The following is a 21,374-nucleotide window of genomic DNA, read 5'->3' on the forward strand; positions in this document are numbered from 1 at the left end:
TATACTGTTATATGGACTGTTAGATATGTAATTCGTCTGACGTTCCGTGTGTCATGTGGTTCGTCTGAGTTCATTGTTTCATTGTTGTTGTCTTGTGGGACTGTCGTAGTAAAATGTCATTGATATATATATGGCGGACATGACTTTTGTTTATTCATAACGAACATTGGGTGAGTGCGTTCTTTGTATGTAATTGAACAATAAATGTAATAATTAAACTGTATAACTCGTTGTGTTATCTCTGCGAGTCACCCGAGGGAAACATAACATATACTGACCAATTTTTAATCCCAAAGATGATGCAACGGTAGAAAACGATGATGCAATACTTGCAATGCAATGAAACAGGTAGGAAGAAAATAACAAACAAAAAAAATCAGAAATTACTCAATTTGCCCCAGTTACCTATTTTGGCCACCCCGTATATATTTCCACATACTAAACGCAGAAGATATTTTAAGATGTATTACACAAAGAAATTATGCGCAGTAATAGAACATAGTAACGGAGCATAGCAACAATATTAGATTAAATAAATAATTGAAAACTTCTTATGAAAATATATTTCGTTAAAAATGTTAAAATAGTTTTCATTGCTTTTTTTTATAAATATAAAATTCATATTTCATACATTGTGTAGTAAAAAGGAAGAAAACATAATGTGTCCGCTTATTTAAAAAAAAAACAGAACCACAAGGTTTTGCAATAATTTTGATCAATATGAGTTTGTGGTTAAGATGTTGGCGATATAACGTAAGGGAGATCACTCTCGTTCTCTAGTTATCGACTTGTGTCCGGTATGGCGGTGTCCTATGTAGACAAACCAAAGCTTATTGTATTTGACTTAGGTAGAGTATGGTATTATTATTATTTATATATTACAAAGTGGCTATATATATATGTAAAATCCATTCATCATTAGCCCGACAAATAAAAATATATTTTGTCGGTATAACAATTGTGGATTAAATATTTTATTCATTCGCCCGCTTACCTTTCAATACTTTATTCTAATTGGATGAACATGGCTTTTTGAACTTGACACTTCCCTGAATATGTGTGTGTGTGTGTGCGCGCGCGCTTATAGTCCTGTTATATAACTGCTTTGTAATTAACCTCTCTTACCCGGCGATCTCAGATTCTCCTAAATTCATAATGTTCGTTTGTAAAACATGCTCTAATAGAATTACTGTTCTTTTCTATGAAAATTCTATAAATGTTTAGTTATTTCGTAGATTTTCTGTTATTACTGAAGATTAGAAGTGATATTGACAGTGGAGTCTCGGTCTCCTTAACTGTTCTGTAATTGTTCCTGTATTTTTTTGTTTTGTAACATAAAAGTACTATGATATAGGGTGTGGTTGGTGCTCAGTCACTAGCCAGAAATTTTCCTTGACGTTTGTTTAAAATTCTGTGTTCTGTAAACAAAAGTGAAAGTTAAATGCGGTTGTATACAACCAATTCGAATTTATATAGCAATATATTGTTTTAAGATTTTCATATTATTTTTCCAGTGCATGTTAAGTAGGATCTTTGACAGAGACCTTGATGTTACATTTTTATCGTCTGTAACAAGGGGTAAAAATATATTGTTCTAAAGAGAAATAAAACGTCTTGTAGGTATAAATAACCAGTGTAGTTTCGTTTTTTTGTACGCTTAATGACAGCAAAATACTTTTTTAATAGACGAAAATATTTAAATAGAAGCTATATGTATTTTAATTATCCTTCTATGTAGACATGTACCATTATGGGAAAACATGGTTCATGTCTAATTTCAATAAAGAACAAAATAAGAATTTTTAACACTAACGTAAAAGCGGTGTTATTGTATGGGGCTGAGACATGGCGAACAACAATTAAGTCAAATAAGCAAATATAATCATTCATCAACAGGTGCTTGCATAGTATACTTAAAATCAGTTGGCCCGAAAACATAAGCAATATGGAGCTATGGCAAAGAACGAATCAAGTTTCGATTAGGGAGGAAATATTTAAGAAAAAGTGGAAGTGAATTGGTAGCACAATTAGAAAGGACACACCAAATGTAACGAAAAGTGCTTTGCAGTGGAATCCGGATGGATATAGAAAGAGAGGTAGGCCTAAGAACTCGTGGTGTAGATCACCACAAAAGGAACTAGAGAAAGGGGGGCATTCATGGCAGAGTATAAGTACAGAAGCGAAAAATTATGCGACATGGAATTCAATTATAAGTGGCCTATACTCCGCGTTGGAGGGTTAAAGGCAAGAAAGAAAGAAAGTAGACATGAACTAGAATGCTATTAATTGAAATAGTAACTTAGTTTATGAAATTTCATTTGTTTTATTATAATCTCCATCGTGTATAGAAGTATTTTGTTCATTTTTATCATCCTTTCTTTCTGTGCTAAAAACCAGGGTATTTATTAGCAACATTTCGCCCGTCTTCAGATTCTGAGTTCAAATTCTGCCGAGATCAACTCCACCTTTCATCCTTTCGGGGTCGATAAAATAAGAACCAGTTGAGCACTGGAGTCGATAAAATAAATACCAGTTGAGTACTGGGGTCAATATAATCGACTTATTACCTTCCTCAAACATGCTGGTCTTGTGCCAGGACTTGAAACCATTATAGAAAAATTAAAGGCGATATGCTAGCAGAATTGTTAACTCACTGTGCAAAATGCTCAGTGGCACTTCGTCCATCTTCAGATTCTGAGTTCAAATTCCGCCATGGTCGACATTAACGTACATCATTTTAGGGTTGATAAAATAAATACCAGTTGAACACTGGGGTCGATGTAATCAACTAGCCCCCTTCCCGAACATGCTGGCCTTGTATCAAAATTTGAAACCAATATCTACAGGAAAAATTGGCTTGTCCTAGGATTCCTATGAATTATATCTTTAGAGGAGATTATTGGGTTAGATCAGTGTTATCAACCATATTTTATTTGTGAACCCCTTTTGATTGTTTTATTCTGGTGGACCCCCATAGTCATTCGATATTTAAAAACTAGTTTTATAGATACTTCTTTCAAAATTTCTATTGTGTTCATCACACATGAACTTGTGTAGTTTGAGCTATGTAAGACATTAGAGAAAAAATAATCTAGCTGTTTCTTACAGTAAATACTTCTAAAGCAAATTTTTTTTTTCTAGACCCTTAATTTGAAACCCTTCTATGGGTACCCAATTTACTATTTTGCATGCAGAGATATGGACCCCAGTTGAGAACCACTGGGTTAGATCTAAGCACAGTAAGATAGCTGAGTACATTAAATGAATGTGGAGGGTAGTATGGATCTTACAAGTTTAGATGAAAATATACATTTCTCATTATGGTAAAAGAGACTTGGAGAAGAAACAGTATGTGTGGTCTAGTGCATGCAATGTGCTGAGTTTCTGTTAATCAGTCAAATGACCTTCTTTGAATGCAGTCTAGAATGTTTGTGTAGTACTGAAGTACTATGGCTAATATGTGAGCACTACACGTCGAGCAGACCTATGATCAAAGCTATTCCAGCCATGACCATCCCATTTTTTTAGGCATAGTTAATTGAGGATTACAATATCAATGCATCCTTCCCTCTTGTAAGACAGTAAATTGTGATATGAAGGCGATTTGGCTGTTATTTCTAGCAGGTGAAGCTGTCATATTGTGGTTAGTTTCATATAAGGTCCACAACTTTTCAGAGTAGACATAGTTTCTATCTCTGAAGAAGCTTAATCTTAGTGATGCAGATTCAGCAAAATTGTGTAGGTACGTGATTGCCATGAGAAATCATCAGAAATTGAGAGGCTTTTCTTTTGAGAACCTTAGTTGTTTATTGCTTATACACAGTGCAATACTCTTTACTAGATGTATGTAGTATTTGCATTTTGGTGCTGTTGACAGAGGGTAGATTAATATGTATCTGTTACAGGTTGTTTCTGAGATTTCTGTTTATGAAATGAGTCAAAGTTTCACAGAGATTAGTGTAAAGGGGAGATAATTGTCCAACTGACTGACTCTTGTTCATGTTAATAAACATCTTTATGGTTTGGGTAGAGGAGGGAAATGGAAACACTATTTCATGAGTTACTGCTAATCACTACACTTTCTAGGAGCAGTCATGCTGCAAATTGTAGCTGTGTTTGGCCTCTCAAAATCCTGTGTACACTGGGATATCATGAATTTAGAGAGAGGAGGACATGAAGCTATGTGTCTCCGCCACTCATGACATTATCCATGTTTTTGGACCACAGTTTTGTCTGGCAAAGAGCCTCTGCTGGGAAATTGATTCCACCTTCTGAGTCACTGCACAAGAAAAGATAGTTGAAGGCTGAACATCAATTGACTATCTTTTCAAACTGTAGTATGTTTGCAATGGAATAAATTCTGTTAAAGATTCTCAAGGGTCAGGTGACTGTGTTAAACTAGCCAATATATTCAACCTAATTCTTATTTCTGAGAAAAAATAGATATATTGAGAAATGACCATAAGAGAAAAGACATGATTATTTTTATTAAAAAGAAATTCTAATGGCTCAGTGTCATAAGTCTGGTAATGCTCTTATTCAAGTTAAGTATTATGGTGTTAGTATAAAGTGTTTATGCCTATTATTAAACAACTTACCTCATAATGCAGAAAGTGCTTTGATTGGATAGTAAATTCTTACTGAACTTGATTTCAATTCAAGTGAAATTATTCCAATTTTCTATTGAAATGATTTGGAAACGATCTTGATTCTTCAAGATCTTTAAGTTTCCTCTAAAAAATATTAACCCTTTAGCATTCTACTTCTTTTATGCTTAAATAAGCCAGATCTGGCCTTGCACACCAACCCAACAATATCATTCTAAAAATTAACAATTAACTCATCAAAATCTCAAAGCTACAAGATAATACATGATTAATTCAGAACAATGTGAATAAATAACCATTACTCTGAATGTCAAAAAGCTAAACTTAATCAAAAACTTGGTGTTATTTTCACCATCATTATCATTATGTATTGATTTATATTTTTAATAGATTATACTTTGTGGCCTTTCTGGGTTGACACACATGTTTCGCCACCTTTTGAATTAAGGTAAGATATGGCTTGTATAAATATTGAATTTGGATAAGTCTATTGTTTGACTTTCTGTGTATTTAGTTACCAATTTTAGATTCTGTTCACTTTTTAGCAATGTTATGTTGTATATTCACTTGAATTATTAGCTATTTTTCATTTTTTCAGTTGCTAGAAGTACTTAGATTCCACTGTTTGCTAACAATTTTAGATTAAGATCATAATTTAGTAATTTATTAACCTCATTTTGGGATCATTTATTTACAATACTAATAACTTCATTAGTTGTCTTAGCCCTTCCTCATTATGTGTGTAGTTCCAGACTAGATTTCCAGATTAAGAGCATTTAAAAATTCAGATATAAGACATTCAAAGGTAGTCAGTGATTGAATCAATATAAATAATGTTGTAAAATTATAACCTTAAAAGCAACAACTCTTTGTAAATATTTAGTCATTTAATTTTAGATTGATACTTTTCATTTTTAGATTCAAAAGATAAAAGAATCTTATGAGATGGATTACCATTGCTTTTCTTTTCAGAAGAAAATTAACTCTTATTCTTAATTATTTTACTTGCCTTAACAGATGTATTTTACCTGTAAATGACTTCACATTCCCTGTTTACATTTATATTTTAAAAATTTCCATTATTTTGTAATTTCTTCAAACTGATTACAAATCATCTTGAACCTACTGATTTTTTGAGGAAATATTAATTGTACAAAATAAGAAATGACTGTGTCACCAGTGGTCTCTTAAATGTTGTTTTCCATAACTGCACTATTATTTGGTTTCTACAAAAAAAAAAAAAAAAAGATTTATGTTCCAACTTCTCTTAACTACATTATTCACCAACCCCTTTTCATGATTTTTTATGTTGTTTTACAATAATGCTTTTATGTATCTTTCATAATTGGAATATTGTTAAAATCTTGCAGCCATAGTATCGACTCTTCCCCATTTCTGCAACTATATCATTGTTCAACTAACAAGGAAACCCCTATGTGGTTGCTCAATCAGCTAGTAGTAGCAGCTAAATCTCCCTCCCAACCATATCTTACTATCTTTAAAAAGAAGAAGAAAAGATAGATTGGATAATGCAATGCTACACAGACTATCTTTGAAAAAAAAAAAATGTGATGGTCAAAGCTGAGATATTTTTGATTAATGGCTTGTTTGATGAAGACTAACCTGGGTTAAACAACAGCAGCCTGATATTGTTTAACTATCACAACTTATTCCTTCTCATTCCTGCACTAACTTTCTCTACTGCAGTAAATATTGTGAGAGAAACTCTCATATTGGCTTTTGATGCAAAATGCACTTGTGTTTATCTGAGTCACTGCTACCTCTAGTGGTCAAGCATCCATCATTAATAAAAACCAAGAAAGGTAAAAAATCACATGATCTGGTGGTCTCAGTGTTGGAGGTGGCAGGAATTTGTTTACCCACTAGTTATATAAATACAAGAGGGCATTTTGCACTAAAAATCAATATGAGAGTTTCTCTCTTGGTATCTACTGCAGTATAGATTGTTCTAACAGAACATCCATGTTTAAGTGGGTATAGATATATCTTTTTAGTATTAATACTACCTATGTCACTAATATATATATTTTAACAAGCTCACTGGCTAATTGCAACACCAGCACCTGTTCTGACATTGCTTTTCTATATAACGCTGGTGGGCAGATGACTCGCTGCTACCTCTAGCAGTCAAGCATCCATCATTGATAAGACCAAAGAAGATTGAAATCATGTGATCTGGTGGTCTTGGCGCTGGAGGTGGCAGAGATTTATCTCCTCACTAGTGATATAAGCAAGAGTGCATTTTGCAACAGCAGCCAATATGAGAGTTTCTCTGATGGTATCTACTGCAGTATAGATTGTTCTAACAGAACATCCATGTTTAAGTGGAGATAAATATTTCTTCTCTGTCACTTATATATATTTTTTAACAAACACACTGGCTAATTTCAACACCAGCACCTGTTCTTGTACTGTTTTTCTATATATTGCTGGTGGGGAGATAAGTTGCTGCTACCTCTAGCAGTTGAGTGTCCATCATTGATAAAACAAAGGAAGGACAAAATCACATGATCTGGTGGTCTTAGCACTGGAGGTGGCAGGGATCTATATCTCTGTTAGTGATGTAAACAAGAGTACATTTTGCACTAAAAATCAATATGAGTTTCTCTCATTGTATCTACCACAGTATAGTTTGTTCTAGCAGAACATCCATGTTTAAGTTGGGATAATTATTATCTCTCAGATCTCTCAGTATTGATAATACCTCTGTTGCTAATGTATATTTCTCTACTGTATTTTGTCAAGTTAACAAGGAAGCCTCTGCATGGAACTGATAGAAATAGTAGTCAAATCTCCCTCAAATCACACTTTTCTGTTTTAAGAAAGAAAAGAACACATTGAATGATATAGTTAAACATACTTCTACTAAGATAGGAATGGTCATAGCTGGAATATTTCGAGCCATAAGCCTTCTCAATCAGATCTAAATGGGATTAAACAAAAGCAACTGTATTATTGTCTACAGTCCTCAGTTTTGTTTAACCCTTTAGCATTCAGATTACTCTATCAAATGTAATTTTTATTCATTCATATTGCTTGGAATTAATGCATTTTGTTGCTTCAAGTTTTCAATGATGTAATTGCTTGTTTCAAAAATTACATTGTAGGATAGGTGTGAGAGGCTAGATCTGGCTGCTTTGAACATGAAATAGAATATTTGGGTTGGATATAACCTGTTTAAATGTTAAAGGGTTAAATATTCAGATTTTCTACTTCTTTCAGCATTCCTCCTTATTTTCTCTTTTGTCTTACTATATTTTCTACTCCTCTTGTATGGTACATGCTAGCCTGTCTGTTGCACCTGCCTCTCATCTTCTCTATTGTATTTCATTACAACAAACCCTAAACACTTTTCTTTGTAATAATTCATATTCAGAAACTGCCTCCCTCACTACATTTTTTCTTATAAATCTTCTGTTATAGAAGTTCAAACAATATATAAACCACAGTGTGACGTGTGGTAAAAAGTTTGCTTCCCAATCACATAGTTTCAGGTTCAGTCCCACTATGTGGCACTTTGAGAAAGTGTCTTCTACTATAGCCTTGAGCAGACCAAAACCTTGTAAGTTGATTTGGTAGATGGAAACTGAAAGAAACCCATCATATATATATATATGTATGTGTGTGTGCCTTTGTGTTTGTCCCACACCACTGCTTGACAACCAGTTTGGTGTGTTTATGTCCCTGTAAATTAGCAGTTGGGTAAAAGAGACCAATAGAATAAGTACTAGGTTTAAAAAACGTCCTGGGGTCAATTTGCCTGACTAAGAACCCTTCAAGGCAGTGCTCCAGCATGGCCACAGTCAAATGATTGAAACAAGTAAGAGATAAAAGATAAAAAATATTGGCATCACTAGTATTGCAGACTAGTGAAGATTATGAGCACTGTCCTTCCCTTAGACCAATGCTCTGCAACCTTTTGTCACTTGCGGTACACTTATATTCTTTTCAAAATTCAGTGGCACACCTGAACTAAAAGTATAGGGAAAAAAATTATATTCAGGTTACACTACGGCACACCTAGCATCATCTTGTGGCACACCAGTGTGCCATGGTAAACCGGTTATGGAACACTGCCTTAGACTAAATGTAAAACAAAATCTATTGTTACAAATGCAGTTGATGGAGGAAAAGTAATAGTTTTTACTTTTTGTTAAGTAACACAGGGCAATGTAATTCAGTTATTGCTGTCAGATTTTCTCTTTAATTCTGGATCAACTGAGTTACTGCTGACAAGTAGCTAAATTTTGCATAAATGTATTGAAGGGTGAGATAAATTTTCTTTCCATTCTTTGTCAAGCCTGTATATGATAATTATTTGAATTTCCTTTTTATTAGGAAGGATAAAGTATATGATTCCCTTGGAGACCACGTGAAACATTACCCTGAAGTTCCAGAGGTGTTGCAGTCCCTTCAAAATGAAGGTTATAAGCTTGGTGTTGCTTCCAGGTATTTCAGTTCGTTATATTTCTGGATTAATCATGCAGTCAAATATGCTATTTTTATTTATAAAAATTACTTCTGAATGTAATTTTTTCATTAGAAATATCTGAATTTTCTGTTGAATTCTTCTTTTGATTTCTCTAGAACATGTGCAATTAAAAGTGCAAAGCAGTTGATGGATTTATTTAACTGGAGTAAATATTTTGAATTTTCTGAGATTTATCCAGGAGAAAAAACAATTCATTTTTCCCAGTATGTATTACATTTAATATTTCTCCTGTAATACATTATTAGTAACATGTATCATACCTCCATACCTTTTCAAAATGATAGTTATTTGTATAAAGTCGAGTATAATGTTTTGTTTTGTTTTCCAATAGAGAAAATTTAGATGGTTGAATTTGAAAACAAAGTTATGAGAAAATACAAACAAGTTTCAGAGACTAAGTTGGAGAATAAAAATAGTACCCTCTACATTCAACATTCACATTCTGCTAAAATTAATTTTGCTTTTCATTCTTTGGTGATTAGTATAGAAAGATCTTAAGATAATCAGCTATATCCCCTCACATGTAAGACTGTAATATTAAAATAAAGCATTCTGAGATTATCATAAATTGCTAGTACTGTTTCTGAATCCTTCTACATATTGAATTCATGATCTGATCAATTTCAGAGATTCTCATGTCTGTATCAAAACCTACCACCACTTCCAACATTAATTGACACCATTCATTTTCTAATATCTTTTATTCTTGTTGACATGTATTGGATCCATATACTATGAAGTATCCTTCTTTTCATACCTAATATTTTCTAATTTCACATATTTGTCATATCCATTAGTTAATAACCATTGATAACAAGTATGCTGATATTTAAGACACATTTCTTTTTAAAATACGTTGATTTGTTCTGATGCACTATCTCACAGTTCTAAGTACTGTGAGGAACATTAAACTCTGCTTTTCTTTTATTTTGGTAAGGTGACATTTCTCTAAAGAAATATCTAGGCCCTACTTTCTGCAGCTCTTTTACTTTTATTTGTTTCATTTCTTCTCGGTTTTTTTTACCATGTTGTTTCACTTTTGTATTATTCTGAAGTACTGGGTCTCTCTTCTGGATCTATATACATTTTTTTTTTGCCTCTGAGTATAAACAAGTTTCTATCATTGTGTGAAATTTACTGTCATAGAAGCCCTGTCAGCTTTCACAAGTTTCTTCTTATTCATTGTCTTCATTCTGCATTCATTGTTTCAAACTGGCTCTCATTTTATCTATGTTTAATAGAACATTTCGTTCAAACATTATTATGTTAATGATAAACCTTTGTCAGACCCAACAGAATGAAACCTAGCCAGCTAGTTGATTGGCTTTGTGAAGTCTAAACTGAAATATTATATACATTTGCAGTATATATATATATATATATATATATTCTTCCACCCTGTTAATTTTCACTTTGTAAGTTGAACCTTTTAATATAAATTCATCATCTGAAAGTCTCTGGCTTTTGCTTTCTCTCGTTTTGCATGTATACATATATACATATTTTCTATTTCATACTCAGACTATTATATTTGATATATCTAATGTATCTCATTTATTTTTCTGCATAATTGCCTCTCTCTATATATATAATACACACACACACACACACACAATGATATTTACAATCATGGCCTTTAAAATACCTTTATTTTCATCATTATGTATGCTTTTTGTGCTGGGAGGGGTTGGATGGTTCTTCATGTTCTGTATCATTTTTTAAATGTGATCTACTCCTATCCTAAAGGCTGGTGCTCACATATGTCATTTGGCTTGGTTTCTACAGTTTCTTTGCTCATTTGTCAACAACTTTACATTTTTTTTGTGACATCATCATTAGAAATGTAGTCGTGTTCATTATTCACCTATAGAGGGATCATGGCAGGTTCCATCCTTGCACCAGTACAGTGTTAGAGAGTGCTCAGTATTCTATGGTGTGTAATTTGAGGGAATAGGAGAAGGAGCAATGACAACAAAAAGGGTAATTTAGAAGGCTGGAATTAGAGTGAATAACATAGAGTGTGAACATTTGCTCTTTTAAACAGGGAGAGAAACTAGAATGGTTAGGAGAGTGGAAGGAGAAAGAGTATATGATGGAAGAAAGGCATGAATATTTCAGGGTAGAATTGAGAGATGTGATTGGTAATATCAGAGGTGGATAAAGATAATTGTGGGTGAAGAGATAAAGAGTAAGTGATGGATGGCAATAGAGGTAGCCCAGAGGAGAGGGAGTACTGGCTGATAAAAAAACAGGGCAAAATTATACTGTGTTGGGGCAAATAAGAGGGATCAATACAATATCTCAGTTGGATATTCCTTTGAGATAATTCTCACAAAGGTTTGATAGAACTGGTCATCTTCCTTACCTGTTACTCCCTCCTCCTACAAAAAATCCAATTATCTGATAGAAAAGTCCTAATGGTCCAATGCTGTACAACTTTTTGTAGACTTATAGCGGTATGAAGACCAGTGTAGATCACTCTAACACTGAGGTTGCTAGTGTGATGTACACTGTCGTAACACAAACCATTCTACACACAGTCTTTGTTTGCTTGAACTTGTTAACTCCATATCACTTACAAATGTATCTATCAGTTCACAACGTCTGCCATTACTTCTAGTGTGGTATCTCACACACTTGGCTCATATTTGTATTTTAATATTTCTCTCTCAGAATTAGCCCATGTTTTACTTTAAACAACCTGCAGACTTTTATACTGATGTTCAATCATATCACTGTTGCACAATTTATCTCTGATCTCCAGTCTGAGTCATTATGAATGGTCTAAGGGCAACTAACCTACTTTCTGAGAATAACCTTTAAATGATAAATGTCAGTGTATGGTTTAAGATCATTACTCAGAAATGTATACAACCTTGCTTATATGGCTTGTGTGTGTTTGCATAGCCATGCTTGTGCACATGTGCAGCCACATCGCAATCCAACAAGGGAACTTTTATGTGGTCACTCAGCTTACTGCTTACTAGAAATAGCTTGCATCTCTCACATTATGCTCTAATTTGTTATAAAAGGAAACATGAGGTAGTGTGGTCCTGGATGCATTGAGCATGATTAAGAGAAACAGGATGATTTCAGCTGGAATGGATCTGACCAGGGCTGTCCTGTGGGTAACCTCTGCAATAACTGCAGTCAGTGTATGTATGTAAACCTTTACTCAAACACATTCATACACACACTCACTATAAACCATGCTATGAGAAAAATGCAAACTTTATTTCAGTACATTAAGTTCACATAACATACTAATTCAAGAAGAAATTCCAGTTGCCAGCAGCAATTTCAGTTTGTGATGAGTCCAACCATTTAGATTTATACCATTTTATTTATATTATCTTCTAATAAAATAAAGCTAATAGAATCAAAAGGGGGTGAAAACAGACAGCCTTACAGAAAAGTCTTCTATTTTGCTATCAAGGTTTCAGAAACACAGCAACATCCCATATGAAGATATGTTATTCTTTGATGATGAAGGGAGGAATGTAACAGCTGTTGGTAACATAGGTAAGAATATATTTTAATAAATTCACTGTTTCGTCATTTCACTTTTACATGCATGTCTTTGTGTATGTGCCTTAACATGTGGAAGAGAAAAACAAAACTGGATCTTCCATGAATGAATATTGTTTTTGCTTTGAATTACACTGTGTAACACGATTTTTTATCCTTGAGTAACAACTGTTATTTCCTATTTGCCTACCCCTAGAAAGTATGGAAAATGGCTAATATTTCCTTCTAAATTTACTTTTGTTCCATTTATTCAAGTGCCAAATAATTCCTCTCAACACATCACTATGATGCCCTCCTCTTCTCCTGCTCATGATAGCCACTAAAGGACATGCTCAAGTGGTTAAGGTCAAGCAAATCTGTGGTATTAAGCAGAACGTTTGTTATGACAATATTTCTGTAACTCAGCACTGAATCTATCTGAAATGTAATGGCAAGTAAGTCAGTTTCAAAATATTGATGTCTAGGTTACAAAAGCAATATTTCCTTTTATTTCTAGATAGAAGAAAATAGGAAATAACACTTACTGACCAAAGACAAAAAAAAAATGTTACACAGTGTTATAGAGCAAGCAACTGAGTATTCCAGACATTTTCAGACAGAATCAACATAGCACTATGTTTGACAAAGATGGCACATTCAATTGGAGAAACAGTCCATTGAATGGGCATCTACATAGTTTCTGTTTATCTAATCTCACTCACAAGACATAGATTGAACTGAGTCTGTCATAAAAGACTCATGCTTAAGATACCATGCAGTGTGATCATGTCTGAGATTTCATGATTAGAACTAAAATTCTTGACTACTCAGTTATGCCTGTTCTCATATGCCATCCGTACACACACACACTTATTAATACTCTTTTTACTCTTCTACTTGTTTCAGTCATTTGACTGCAGCCATGCTGGAGCACTGCCTTTAGTCGAGCAAATCGACCCCAGGACTTATTCTTTGGAAGCCTAGTACTTATTCTATCGGTCTCTTTTGCCGAACCGCTAAGTTACGGGAACGTAAACACACCAGCATCAGTTGTCAAGCGATGTTGGGGGGACAAACACACACATACACACATATATATATATACATACATATATACAATGGGCTTCTTTCAGTTTCCGTCTACCAAATCCACTCACAAGGCTTTGGTCGGCCCGAGGCTATAGTAGAAGACACTTGCTCAAGGTGCCACGCAGTGGGACTGAACCCAGAACCATGTGGTTGGTAAGCAAGCTACTTACCACACAGCCACCCCTGCACCTATGTTTGTTTTTTTGTATCAAGCTGTATATATAAAAACAATTTAACATTAAACTGAAAGATTACTCAATACTTTTCAACAGAATGCATATTTATGAACTTTTACAAAGGAAAAGGCTGATAGTGACTTCAAAGTTTTGATTTGTTTTTATCAATCAGAAGGCAAGCAAGCTGAAATCTTTTCCTTGCAAAAGTTTATAAAGGTGTCTTTTACTTGTTCCAGGCATTTGACTGTGGCCATGCTGGGGTACTGCCTTGAATGGTTTTAGTTGAACAAATTGACACCAGGACTTACTTTTTTAAAGCCTAGTACTTCTACCAGTCTCTTTTGCTGAACCATTAAGTTACAGGGATGTAAACACACCAACACTGGTTGTCAATTGGTGGTGGACAAACAAACAAGGACACTCACACACACATAAATTTATATATATGTACACAACAGGCTTCTTTCAGTTTTCATTTACCAAATCCACTCACAAGGTTTTGGTCAGCCCAGGGCTATAGTAGAAGACACTTGCTGAAGGTGCCACACAGTGGGACCGACCTTGGAACCATGTGGTTGGGAAGCAAACTTCTTACCACACAGCCACTCCTGCACCTATATACCACAGTTGCACCTATACATATACATTCAGGCATGTATATATTATTCCCAACATATATACATAAGATATTTTTTCTCTTCTATTGTAGATTTTGAAAACAACCTATTATCATTTTTGTCTATTTTGAGCAGCTCTTTGATCAGCATCATTCCAGCTATAACTTCTGATAATATATCTAGGACCATGTTATCCACTGTTTCATCTTTTTGTAAGATGGTAGGGTATGACTTGAGGAAGATTTCATTGCTATTTCTAGTATTGCAATAGTTTTCGGTGGTGGCCACAGAAGCAATGTAAACTAGGCCAGAGCATGACATGTGTCCTAGATGCAAGAACTGTTTAATCATTAGATAGTAGTGAAATGAAAGCTATGGACTCAGCAAACTGCTCTGGAATTTGTAGGAATATTTTGAAATTTAGCTCTTGTTGCTGTTTAGCCCAAAGTCATCTCTGACCATTTAAACCCATGAGAGAAGATATTCCAGCTGTTATTGTTCCACTTTTTTTTCTCAGGATTTAATATATCTAGGGCTACATTATCCATGTGTCTTCCTTTTTCAAAGATAGAGTATAGTTTTGAGAGAAAATTAGTTGCCAATTCAAATAAAGGAAGCATTTGAGGGCTGAAAAGAAAACCACTGTGTTTTATATTCATCATACTAAAGACTTATTCTATGTTCCTTCATTTCATTAAGTGGTGTGTGTAGAATCTTTGCAGATAAGAGAAAAGTTCATACTCTTTAACTTGTTTCAGTCATTTGACTGTGGCCATGCTGGAGCACCGCCTTTAGTCGAGCTAATCGACCCCTGGACTTATTCTTTGTAAGCCTAGTACTTACTCTATCGGTCTCCTTTTGCCGAACCGCTAAGTTACGAGGACGTAAACACACCAGCATTGGTTGTCAAGCGATGGTGGGGGGACAAACACAGACACACAAACATACATATATATATATGTATATATATATATATATATATCCATATATACGACGGGCTTCTTTCAGTTTCCACCTACCAAATCCACTCACAAGGCTTTGGTCAGCCCGAGGCTATAGTAGAAGACACTTGCCAAAGGTGCCACGCAGTGGGACTGAACCCGGAACCATGTGGTTGGTAAGCAAGCTACTTACCACACAGCCACTCCTGTGCATGTATGTTTTTTTTTTGTTATTCTTTTATATGTGTATAGGAGAGAAGAAATAAGAAAATGAAGGTAATGAAGCAAGAAATATCAGATGATATTCTTGAATTCAAACTAGATGCTAACAGTATGGTTTCAAATTTGGGTACAAGGTCAGCAATCTCGTTAGAGGGTGTAAGTCAATTACATTGACCCCCATTACTTAGCTGGTACATATTTTATTGACCCTGAAAGGATGAAAGGCAAAGTCAACCATGGTGGCATTTGAACTCAGAATGTAAAGTGGGAAGAAATACTGCCAAGCATTTTTCCTGGTGTGGTAATGATTCTGCCAGCTCGCCACCTGAGACACCACAGTAATATTATTGACATACTGATCTAGTGTAGGACACCATTTGACAAAGGTAAAACTAGAGATTATTATTGAAGGCTTTAATCGCAAATTTCACTATTTGCTGACCGAATCCCATTCTTGTAGATAAATTAAAGAACTTTAAGGTAATTTTGAATGCTGCAAGGAGTTTGAATGAAGACAACTGGAAGAAGATGGCTAAGCATGTGTATACTTAGTGGTTAGAACCTACATAGTTAACTAACAAAATCATGCTTCTTCAAAAAAGTAAATAGGGAGGGATGATCATAAATTGCAAGGAAGGTAAGTAGGATCTCTGTATAGTGATTATTAAGGGAATACCTGGACTAACCATATATGAATGTAACTATAATGAAAATAGTAACTTGTACTGGGTGGGAGTCAATGATGGGAAGGAAATAATACTCTAAATATTTAATAGATGGAAAGGAAAAAGATTATATATTTAGTTTGTGTTATTTTTTTTTTAAATTTTGTAGGTGTAACAGCAATTCATGTACACAAGGGCACTGGAGTTACTAAAGAAGTGATGAAAGAAGGACTAAAAAAATTTGCTGAAAACAAGAAAAAAGCTGCATCCTAGCTAGCCTTTTATGAAAATCTTCTGTAACTGTTTCTATTATTTAATGTTAGACTTTTGCAAAATCCTTTCATCCTGTTTTTATACACAAAAATGAAGGATTACTGTAACACAACCAACCTGATCAGACCTTAACATATGTTTTCAGTTTTTAAGAAATATTTATTATTTAAAAGAATAAATTTAACTTTTAAGATGCAATGAACTCATTTGTTTGTATACTTATCTTCTTGAAAGCAATAGAATATTTTTTAACTATATTTTTGTAGTCTAGCATGTAAACATTTTAATGTCTCTGAGTACTTTTAGTCCTTGTGAATACACTGTGTTTGTTTTTTATTCTTTTCCTTTTAGCAGCTGAAAATCAAACAATACATGGCTAAATATATTATGGGCATCTATAGTTTCAACATATCTGATCTACCTCAGGCTTTAGCACCAGCTAAGAGTGCTGTTAAAACATTGTTTTTCAGATCTTTCATTATTGGCCTTAAAATGCTTCTTACAAGAAGGATTGATTGACTGTGAAGATTTAAAATGTTGCAAAATATGTTACGTTGATTTTAACAACTTACTACCAATAAAATATAAAATAACACCTTGCTATTGGTCAAAAATTTGTCTCAAGTTTTACAGTAATACATGTTTTTTTTTTGCTGAGAAAATTTTGTGAAAACCTTTTACTCCAAGTTTATTTATATATATATATATATATATATATATATATATATATATATAAATATATGCACAGGGTGTCCAGAAAGTTTTGCCTGATTTTTATTTTATTGTACATATATATAATCAGGGAAACTTTCTGGACACCCTGTACATATAAAATTTGAATACTGAATCGAAAGTTCAAGCTCTATGAGAGTTCATAGCAGAGTAAGAAGTTCAATTTCAATGAGTAGTGTAGAAGCATACGATATACCATTTGCACAAATATTATATAGTTTAGTGCAAAGTTACACAAGGTATGATTTTTAATCAAATTAAACAAAAAAAAAAAAATGGCATTAGAAACAATACTTGTCAGGAATGATAAAGGAGGGAAGTCTGAAATTTTAACTGTATATTAATGAAGATATCCTATTGGGAGTGAGTCTGATATGTGGTAGGTACAGTAACAACTTTGCACTTGTTTCAGTCTTAGATCTTCTCAGTAATATATACTCTAACATGTACTTAGCAGATTTTAGGATGACTTATAAGACAATTTAAAATAATGACAATAGAAATTTTTCCAGGGATGCTTTTATGTAGAACATATAGTTTAGTGCAGGCTAACAATGTAGTTGGCTCAAAAGGAGTTTTAGTCAAAATGTATCCATAATTAGAAAAAAAAAACTCATTAGCATTAATGACAGTTCTTTTCGAGAAGTGTGATCCCTGGGAAATTTTCCAGCATCAGTTAATTATATTACATAATCAGTGGATAATTTCATGTAAAAACTATATTCTTTCAGTTATTCTAAGGTCTGTTATGTGTTAAACCACCTCAATGAAGTACAGTCTAATACAACTGAAACATATCCAGAGTTATCATTCTTACCAAGAATTAAAAATACACAGCCCATTGCATATCTCCAGTTAATGTTTTAATCAATTTAAATTGCCAAGTTCTTCCCCTTGTCGTTCTTACAAAAACTAAACTTCTTTCCGTTAATCGTTACAGGGACTCTGATGATACTCCTACTTTTGTGTCTTACAGTCTTCTTTAGATTTTAGTCTTCATCTGCTAGGTTTAACATTTTCTAAAGATCTTGTCTGGAATTGTATTAGATCTATTGTTAATTCAGCTGCTCTGAAGTATGGTTCTCTATAACAAAATGACCATTATCTTTCTTCCAAATATATTCATCCGTTTAAGTTTATTCATCCTTGCATGGAATAATACTTTCACATTCAAGCTAGTGTCTCTTGTACTATTTTTCTCCTCCTTGATCAAATTCAAAAGCAAGCAAAACTTGTTCCACAGTTAAATATGAACTTAATTCTAGTGTTGATCTTTTATGACTTTTAAAAGTGTTTCACATTTGATTTTTTTCTTTCATTTTCTTTAGTAACTCTTAACATACTAATTAGTTGCACGAGGGCCTGGATCAGAAATTCTTATCACTAAAGATTTTTATCATATTTGAATTTTCATTGATAAAAGTTGTTTTTGGTTCACAATTACCTATATGCTCTACATGTAAAATTTCACTCTAGCAAAATTTCTAATACTAATACTCTATAATCGATTACCTTACTATATGTCTTTATATATCTAGATGGCCTTAAGGAGAAAATCTTCAATCTTAGCCTAAAAGACAAACTGTATAGTTTCATCAATGAATTAAAACATGTCAAATAGCAAACTTTGAAGACCACATGCCATATTAATTTTATGGAATTTACTCTAAATAAAACATAATCTCATGAAATTAGATTCAATATGGTGTTATTTAAGTTAATCTGAAATAAAATATTGGAAAAATACGTTTAAGATCTTATAGGAATTGAATCTTTAGGAATTTGAAATTCTTCATCAATAGTGATATCAGCCATATTTGAAAGTTCATCGTCACTGTATGATAAGGTATCCTCCTCATCAGCAGGTAACGGTGAATTTGATTCGAGTTCTGATGAATCTAAAGAAGCTTCTTTATCTGAATCCAACACGCCCCGGATGCTGTCTAAAATAGTAGGATGTGGTTTGTGAAAGCCAGGAATTAATATGAGGCTTTTCTCTGAGTAAGGTTCAATGAAGTTAGCAACATAGGATGCACAGCCTCTTGGGTCATGATCACCATTTTTGGCAGGTTTATTCCAAAACGTCCTTTGTGAAGCTGGAAATGGCTTTTGTTTGTTGAGTCGAATTTCTTCAAGAAGCCATTGAGTAAGTTCAGGGGAGAAATATTTACTGAACGTTTGCTGTACTTTGCTTCTAGAGCGAATGAGGAGCATCTTGGCTACAGTGTTTGGATGTAAGAAGGCTTTTATAGCTCTCCATACGCCCTGGAAGACTGGACTGTGGTTAAGGCATATCACCATGCCGAGACGTTCTGGATAGTGATTGGACATGATCTGAGTAACACCATAACCGAGGCGTGGGTTGCATAAAGGAAGTCTCAAACCTGAAGTGATAAAAGCAAATAATAGTTAGAATTATATTTCTCAATTTTATTATCTTACATTCAAACCCATTAATATTTTATAGAAATATTATTGTCTGTAAAGGATAGCCAATTAACTGAACATAAAGAGAATTTTATGAAAATGTTATTCTGGTTTGAGAGTTTATTTGAAGTCAGTGTAATATCTATAGACACTGACAGTGAGATGACTATGAAACAAAAGCAATTGAGGTACCAAAACTATGGTGATTGGGCACACTGAATTATTAACTGTTGGGTACTCTTGCAAAATTATCTAAAAATGGTTATTTAAATGGAATCAGTGAAACTGGGAAGTTTCAGCTATGTTATCAACAAAGCTGACATTAATATGTAATCTTTGAAACAATTAGTCACACTAAATATGCCTATTGTTTATTTGCCTAATCATAATCAGAGATACCTATCACCAGATTAATTATTACGCTGTTTTACATCTAGTGGAAAGGAAAGAAAAGAGTTGTATCTCTGAAAATATTATTAGCTATGCAAATAAAGAAGAAACATTATGAACTCAACCCAAAGGGGACATATTTTACAGCATTTATACTGATCTGCTTCTTCTCTATCAATCTTTTAAATATGTTTGTCTCATCGGCATCCCACATCTATTTAGATAAGTCATGAACTGAATTGGACTATATAATTATGAAAGCTAGACGATCAATAATATATATGACTATAATTGATTATATTCTTGAGCCAGTCAATGAAACCGTAAATGAATTTCACAACTATATTTTATTCTCATTATTGAAAGCATTGAGGTAAAATAATCAGGGGAATGAAAAATATAAAGGGGAATGAAAATATCTTTATTGTTAGGTTTCCTTTTTACATTTAATATTCTCAAAATATCCTCAAATAAATATTGCATTTTTAAAAAAAAAGGACATTGAACCATGGTGACTACTGATGATGCAGTCTTTTCATGGAAGAATATGCCTGAATGTTTTCTTGTTACTTGGCTCTAGAAACAAATGAAACAATTTATAACAGTGTGTTGTATCTCTTCCGAGGTGCAGCTAGAATGGTAAGAGTTAAGTGTTTAGCCAAGGATACTGTATCTTGTCATCTGCCTTGTGCAGAGTCGGTCTTTTCTCAATTGCAGATGTTTATTTTTTAGCAACCAATGTTCTAGCAGATCAAATTGGACCGCATCTCTTATGGAATTGGTTGAAATTTTCTGTGTATTTGAAATTCGTTGGAGTATCTCAGCTCTTAAGTTGCTTGAGTGAATATTTGCAGCTTGCAGGATACATGTGTAGTAACGCCGTGCGCATGCGTAGAATTAAACAACCAAGCGTTCCCGCTCAATTCATTCTCTTTCTCGCTGGCCAGCGATTGAGCATGGACGTATTTAAGCTGTCTCTCTACATCTTTCGGACTTACACTCGACAGCTCGCTCACAACTACAGAACAACGTCCCAACAACTATGCTCATACACACAGAAGCTGTAACAACAAGAACTAAAGATGTATATATTTACCACCTAAATAAAGTGTTGTTTAAGTTGATAGTCTGGAGTTCAGCGTTCCGTTATATTCTAAGTTTATAGTAGGAAAGTCAGGTATACATCTAAAGATGTATAACCAACTTTCCTATACA

The 21,374-nt window shown here is 33.7% G+C and overlaps 2 protein-coding genes across 10 annotated transcripts in view; one reads left to right on the plus strand and one right to left on the minus strand.

Moving 5' to 3' along the window:
* The first annotated feature begins 177 nt into the window (after positions 1-177).
* On the plus strand, positions 178-17,209 carry LOC106868665 (magnesium-dependent phosphatase 1). 4 transcript variants are annotated; one of them, XR_001409321.2, is made up of 7 exons: positions 741-848; positions 4,998-5,055; positions 8,967-9,077; positions 9,216-9,323; positions 12,557-12,642; positions 12,904-13,082; positions 16,507-16,615. XR_001409321.2 is itself a non-coding variant. In XM_014914051.2 (6 exons), the coding sequence occupies exons 1-6, from the start codon at positions 318-320 to the stop codon at positions 16,608-16,610; spliced, it is 498 nt and encodes a 165-aa protein (XP_014769537.1). In that variant the 5' UTR covers positions 178-317; the 3' UTR covers positions 16,611-16,812. The 4 variants fall into 4 exon arrangements, 3 of the variants coding, with proteins under 3 accessions (XP_014769537.1, XP_014769550.1, XP_014769530.1); XM_014914051.2 differs by lacking the exons at positions 741-848; positions 12,904-13,082 and adding an exon at positions 178-348 and having other exon boundaries at positions 16,507-16,812; XM_014914064.2 differs by lacking the exons at positions 12,904-13,082; positions 16,507-16,615 and adding an exon at positions 16,962-17,209.
* Positions 17,210-18,981: 1,772 nt separating this feature from the next.
* LOC106882638 (uncharacterized) overlaps positions 18,982-21,374 on the minus strand; it is a 168,604-nt gene continuing 166,211 nt past the window's right edge. For all 6 annotated transcript variants that reach the window (XM_052966366.1, XM_052966362.1, XM_052966364.1 and 3 more), the window contains one exon: positions 18,982-19,726. In XM_052966366.1, coding sequence (XP_052822326.1) covers positions 19,092-19,726 — 635 coding nt within the window. In that variant the 3' untranslated portion in view covers positions 18,982-19,091. The remainder of the gene's footprint in view (positions 19,727-21,374) is intronic.

This window comes from Octopus bimaculoides, chromosome 3 (genome assembly GCF_001194135.2).
Source record: "Octopus bimaculoides isolate UCB-OBI-ISO-001 chromosome 3, ASM119413v2, whole genome shotgun sequence".
Taxonomy (NCBI): domain Eukaryota; kingdom Metazoa; phylum Mollusca; class Cephalopoda; order Octopoda; family Octopodidae; genus Octopus; species Octopus bimaculoides.

Excerpts from the sequence above, each read along its gene's own strand:
- LOC106868665 (XM_014914044.2), top strand. The coding sequence starts at position 800 with ATGGCGGTGTCCTATGTAGACAAACCAAAGCTTATTGTATTTGACTTA. Across the intron at positions 849-4,997 it reads GCTTATTGTATTTGACTTAG|ATTATACTTTGTGGCCTTTC; the intron begins GTAGAGTATGGT and ends TATTTTTAATAG. Across the intron at positions 9,078-9,215 it reads AAGCTTGGTGTTGCTTCCAG|AACATGTGCAATTAAAAGTG; the intron begins GTATTTCAGTTC and ends TGATTTCTCTAG.